The sequence below is a fragment of the Frankliniella occidentalis genome, unplaced genomic scaffold, assembly GCF_000697945.3.
Source record: "Frankliniella occidentalis isolate FOCC.00 unplaced genomic scaffold, Focc_3.1 Scaffold459, whole genome shotgun sequence".
NCBI classification, from domain to species: domain Eukaryota; kingdom Metazoa; phylum Arthropoda; class Insecta; order Thysanoptera; family Thripidae; genus Frankliniella; species Frankliniella occidentalis.
This window is the reverse complement of record NW_026267577.1, coordinates 47,308-53,368: the sequence shown is the minus strand read 5'-3', so window position 1 is coordinate 53,368 and position 6,061 is coordinate 47,308. Positions and strand designations below refer to the sequence as shown.

At 40.9% G+C, this 6,061-nt stretch overlaps 1 protein-coding gene across 2 annotated transcripts; it reads left to right on the top strand.

The window, feature by feature from the left end:
• The first annotated feature begins 2,166 nt into the window (after positions 1–2,166).
• On the top strand, positions 2,167–6,055 carry LOC127751391 (uncharacterized). Of its 2 annotated transcripts, none has more exons than XM_052274877.1 (7): positions 2,167–2,518; positions 3,553–3,785; positions 3,878–4,459; positions 4,551–4,707; positions 4,801–4,949; positions 5,024–5,177; positions 5,321–6,055. In XM_052274877.1, exons 1-7 carry the CDS (start codon positions 2,486–2,488, stop codon positions 5,696–5,698), a joined length of 1,686 nt encoding a protein of 561 aa, XP_052130837.1. In that variant the 5' UTR covers positions 2,167–2,485; the 3' UTR covers positions 5,699–6,055. The 2 variants fall into 2 exon arrangements, with proteins under 2 accessions (XP_052130837.1, XP_052130836.1); XM_052274876.1 differs by having other exon boundaries at positions 5,318–6,055.
• Positions 6,056–6,061: the final 6 nt, after the last annotated feature.

Sequence of the window (6,061 nt, the reverse complement as noted above, 5' to 3'; positions counted from 1 at the left end):
CGTAGATGCGGCGGTTAGTGACGTGCTACCCATACGTGCTACAGAGGCGGGGCTGGCCTGGCGTGGTGGCGCCGGTCGCGCCCCGCCAGCCGAGCCGAGAGTATCCGCAGATGCGGTGGTTAGTGACGTGCTACCGTACGTGCTACAGAGGCGGGGCTGGCGTGCTCCTTTCATGCCGTGGTCGTGGTGGTGCCGGACCCGGACGACTCTGGAACATCGACCGGCGCTAGCCTGGCTAATAAGTTCACTTCAAAATTAATTAATACAAAACATTATAATAATACTGAGTGGGAGCCTCGGAAACCAACACTGTTCAATATTACTCGCACAAAAAACCAAGTCATGCAGTGCGTTCCAATCGGGAACTCAAATTACCTCCTTTCAGACCTGCTCGGACGGCGCGAAACCGCGGCAGTTTAAACTGGGGGAACTGTTTCTAGACGTTCTCATGGAGATATCTGGGGGAAAAGGTAACTGCGTAATTACTCAGTAGTTACAAGGTAATAAGAGGCCTTCTATAAAAAAAATAATAACTTTTTTATGTAATTTTAATGTGAGTTATATAACATTTTATTAAGGCCACTTTCCGAGGGGTATGGAGCCAAGTCTCATAGGGTGACTTAATAAATTGGCAATAAAATAAAAAGAATGTTAAGTCAACCTGGAAGACATAATGATTTTCGAACTATCGTCAAGTCACTACTACTGAACTAAAAATAGTTATAGCCAAGCAATATCAAAAATAAACATATTGAGGCAGTGAAATGTGTTGATTTTTGGTTGCAGTGTTGACTAGATAATATACATATTAAAAGAAAAATCTAAGCAAATCTAAGCACTTTTAGCTTTGACGAGTGGTATGCAGCCAGAGGAAATTTGATGGGCTTTCATTGATCTAGCCACAGCTTTTCCGCAAATCGGACCAACTCTTTTGGGCAGTTTAGATCCCCACTCTGGAAACATAGCTGAGATTGTAGTCCTATGTTTTGCCTGGTCCTCATCTGACAAATCTGAATGTTTTGAGTCAAAATGATCCACCAATCGTTTTTTCTGCCCACCCTGGAAGGTAACGTCACACTCAGGGCACATGATGGTTTTTCTATTTGGACGTTTCTTCTTATTCATGGACGGGGCTGCAGCTACTTCCTCCTCTTTTGACTCAGAACTGCTGTCCACAACATCACCATTATTTTCCTGCATCAAAAGAACATTTCCGTAGCAAAATCTCAAAATAAAATGCAAAGCACAGCGGGAATGAAAACATCTTTCTAAATGAGATTAAAACTAAGCTGCATATGCACGAGAGTAGCAATAGCATAACAATTACTTACGTATGACTCCCTCCACAAATTTGATTGGATAATGCTTTTCAAAAAATATGGTGATGAAACGGCAGGTACCTTCCCAGTCATGTAGGCTTTCATGTTAAAAAGACGTGCTTATAAGAAAATGTTAAAAATTCCGAGAAATTATTCAGAACTGACCAAACTTTTGGATAAACAGCGTGATGGACATTTATACTGAACATCGAAAGGTCTTCAATGTGCAGCGGAAAGAAACTATGATGTAATCCAAAATACAGGTAACTGCTATTGATGCCTGGGTAGACACCATCCAGGATACAAGTCGGAGTTATTTGGTTTAAAAATGACAAAGAAAAATTTTAAGAAACTCTGTTCCATTTGCCTGCCTTCACATTAATTCCACTTGCATAGTAGAAACCTTTGTCTTTGTAATACATAAGTGTAGCAGCAATTTCAGGCTTCATTTCATCGCCTTCTTCAGTTAAAACCTCATCAGAATAAACACACATCCAACAAGAACAATATTGATTATCTTCTGGAAGCTCTGCGTTTGCTTTTCCTTTAGGAAGGACCTTGCAGACCGCTGCACTTTTCTCAGCAGGAGTTTTCAGTTTGTTCAACATTTCTTTCCTTCTGGTTAACGTTTTAAATTTCAGAGCTGATTTCTTGGCACTATCACTTCCCATTCCCAATACTCGCTTATATTGCGGTGGATTTTTGGCTTCAGCAGGTAATTTCTCTTCAAAGTAATGAGAGAGCAACCCATTAATGCCTGTCTCATTCAAAGCAGAAATGCTGGAACAATGCAAATTATACATTAAATGATTAGCAAGAAACAATACAGGCAACTCAATGTAAAAAAGGGAGTGGAATAATCATACCAGCAGTTGGCATCTGATACAGTGTACATTGCAGGATTCATTAAAATATCCATGCACCCTTGGGCCTCCTTCGTGTCTAATTGATCAAATGACATATGGCCATAAAAGTCTTGGCAATACGGGACCGTTGTAGGGTTCAACTTTTTTAATGAATCAGCCATAACCCCACTAAATTTTTGCAGGAGTTCCTCCAGTGATGTTCCCTCGCCAGAATCCAATGTCAACTGAAAAAATCAGAAATATCTGAACAATACGAAACGACATATAAAAAGAACACCGCGTCACAATGAAGAGAGTGATATGAAGTATACAGTGCTCCTGGGAAACATACATGTAAGACACCATCATCTTTAAACCTTTGGTTTTTCCTTAAGAGTTCATCCATATATTCATCAAGCCGAAATAAATCGTCCTCAGATAATCTTGTCGATTGAACCACTTCAATTTCTTCCATAGTTTTGAGTAGAACAAACAGTAAACAGATAATTTTATTTTATAGTATTAGCGTATAAAGGTAAGGAGCAGCCTGCAGCCAATCAGAATCGAGGTCGTTTCGGTTCTGAGCAAGGCGGTGCTGCTTTTCAAAGTCTTGTCTTCTGCTGTCGCGCGAACATCCCGCATCACAACACATCATTAATTTACGGCACTTTGGGTTTATTTTCGTGTTATTGATGGCGCTGCGCACCAATACTGTAACGCGATACGCTGCGTCGGCACGTTTCACAGGATACGATTTTTCTGAACTCACCTCGAAAAGAGAGAATGCGATAAACTTGGGCTTTATCAGGGCTTTATAGTTTAACAGTTCCATTTTGCCTGTGGCGGCACGGAGGGAGGGGTTCGAATGGTCACCAGTGCGTTTGGTTTTTGTTTTACGCTTTAAGAAAACTTCACACAGCGATGAGCGGTGATTTTTTTTTTGCATTTCTGTGTCTTTGTATCGCCACTATACACCGCCACGCCACAACTCCATGACGCCACGTATGTCGTATTGTCCGTGGTGGGCGGCTGAGTGCTTAGCGGGGTGTAGAATTTCTCATTTTTCGTACCGCTATATTTCTCATACCATACAAGGCGTACGTGCTACTGCGTGCTACGAGATGTGCGACCGTCTATATTTGTGTGTGGTGTTTGTGTGTTTGCCATGGAAGAAATTCGCGTCACTGTGTTATCTGAGGATAATTTGTTGCGCCTCGATGAATTCGTTGACGAGCTTCAAACCCAAGATAAAACCTTCAACGACAATGGTGTTTTGCTTGTATGTTTTATTCACAGCATTGTATGCTGCATCTCTTCTCTCCACTGTGACCTGGTGTTCTTCACAGTTGCAATCGCATTAATGTTCAGGTATTTTTTGTACTTTTCAGTTGGAGGTTAAAGGTTCTGGCCCCGGAACATCCCTAGAGGAATTGCTTAGAAAATTTAGAAGGGAAGCAGAGGAGTCCATCAAAAAGTTGAACCCGACTTCGGTTCCCTACTCTGAGGGCTTTTATGGCCATGTTTCAATTCCTTGTGAGCTGCTTGACGCAGAAGATGTGAAATCCTGCAGGGATATTTTACAGCAACCTTCAATGTATGCTGTCTCAAACGACAACTGCTGGTATGATTTATGCGTGCCCTCACCTTTGTCCTCTTTTAGTTGCCTGTATTATCCCCTCCTTCCCTTGTATGATGAAATGTGCATTGTTACAGTATTGCTGCTTTGAATAAAAGTGGCACTGGTGGCCTGCTGTCACATTATTTCGATGACAAATTTAAAGCTCAAGCCAGCAATCCACCCCAATTCAAAAGCAACCTGGCAATGGGATCAGCAAGCTCTGCATCAAAAGCTAAGAACTTCACCAAATTTAAAAGTAGACTGAATTCCTGCCAATCACCTCAGGAAAAAGCTAAAGAGGCCGCCAAGGTTCTCGTCCCAGTAAGGAAGAATTTTTCTCTTTGCGCGTGTTGGATGTGTGTGTATTCAGATGAAGTAGTTAAGGAAGACGACCATGATGAAATGAGCCAAGAAACGGCAAATTACTACCAGGGCAAAGGCTTTTTTTACGCTAGTGGTTTGAATGTGCAGAAAAACAAAAGAAACATGGTATCTTCAAATTTTTCTTTATCTTTTTTAAATAAAATTACCCCAACGTGTCTCCTGGAGGGTAACTTACCAGGAATCACTACGCCCTACCTATATTTCGGTTTTAGCCATTCTTTTTTCCCTATTCACATTGAGGATCTATCTCTGTACAGTTTGAATTTCCTGCATCATGGCTATCCAAAAGTATGGTAAGTTCTTAACAGTTCATCAGAATTCCCATTAAAATTTTCTTATGATCCCTGCTGTTGGTAAAATTATGTTTTGCTGTTCCACTTTCAGGGTGGTTGTTCCTCCAGCCTCCATTTCGAAACTTCACTACTTTCTTTCTAAGGAGTTCATGTGCCCAGGTCATAGTTCGTGTATGGGGCTTCTTGGTCACAAATATCACATCCCCACACCGGCCTGGCTGCATAGTAAAGGCATACCTTTCAAAGTGGTCAGTATTTCAGTGTGTGTCATATCAGTGGCACAAATTATGCGACTTTAAAAGTTATCACTGTATTTTCTAAAAGTTGCGCATTTTGTTCAGGTTCAGCAGAGAAGTCATCAGGCTGTTCTTGTGGCACCTAATGCGGCGCATTTTGGATTTAATTTGGGACCCAATGTTGCAGAGGCTGTGAATTTTGCAACAACAAAATGGGTGCCTTATGGAATTGTGTATCCTCGATGTACCTGCATGTAAGTATAGAATTCTTCGATCAATTTTATATATTCTGTATATCTTAATATTGTTTTGTTCCCATACGTTACAGGCCTGGCCAGGTCCACTCTGATCTAAGCACCATTATTAGAACATTAGCTCATGATATGATGGAAGCGTACCTGCAGCAAAAAATACCAAATGTTCCTTCAGATCCAAACTTTCTTAAGTGCATTGTTCGCTCACATTTGTGGAAGGAATCATATGTAAGTGTAAAAATTGTTTTAATATATCAAAATCTTATCGGTGATAGTATTTTTTATGAACAATAAGTTATGACAACCTTAGGAGGTGTCATGTTACCATATTGATTATCATTGTAAGACAGCCAAATCTGTGTTTGCAGCAGACTAATGAAGACTCCCCACTTTGTAATGGACCAAGTGAAGAATCGTGTGATGCTGTGGAAGCAAAAGTGTATTCACAGCCTGAAAGAAAGCTGAAGAAATGTGCAAAGCGGAAGGTCATCAAGTGTCCAGTCTGTGACACGGTTTACCAAGGTGGGCAAAAACAGCGACTTCTTGAGCACATCAATAGTGCCCACAAGAACCTACCAGAAAAAGATAGTGTAAGAGTCAACAAAGTCCTTGAAGTTATGTTTCCGCAATGGGGCGAAAAACTCCCGAAAAAGATTTGCCCTCTTTGTGGTAAAGGTGTCGCTAGATCCATGAAAGCTCATCAGACAAGCACAGGATGTCAACCTAAGGCAACTGGTTCATGTGTTTAGCTATGACTGTACAACTTTAGTTCAACAAAAAGCCATCAAGAACATTTGTTATCTGAATTCACCATAAATGTGAGTCTTAAGAATGATGTGCAAGTGAAATTATAGGATTGGCAAGTGCTGGAAATAACTTTGAATTGCCAATTTCAACTGTCTGTGAGTAGAGTTATTGTACTGAACTTGTTGTGTCTTGTTCAGTTGTTCAGCGGGGATTAGTCATTGAATATTTGAGGCTCCCTCTACAAAATTCCCAACTTTCTTTTTTACCAAATAACTTCCAATACTTCAATATTGTTGCACTCCTTTTGCTTATCCAATTCAACAGGATGTACTAGAGCTCCCCCTAGCTAGAACTCCCCCCCTATT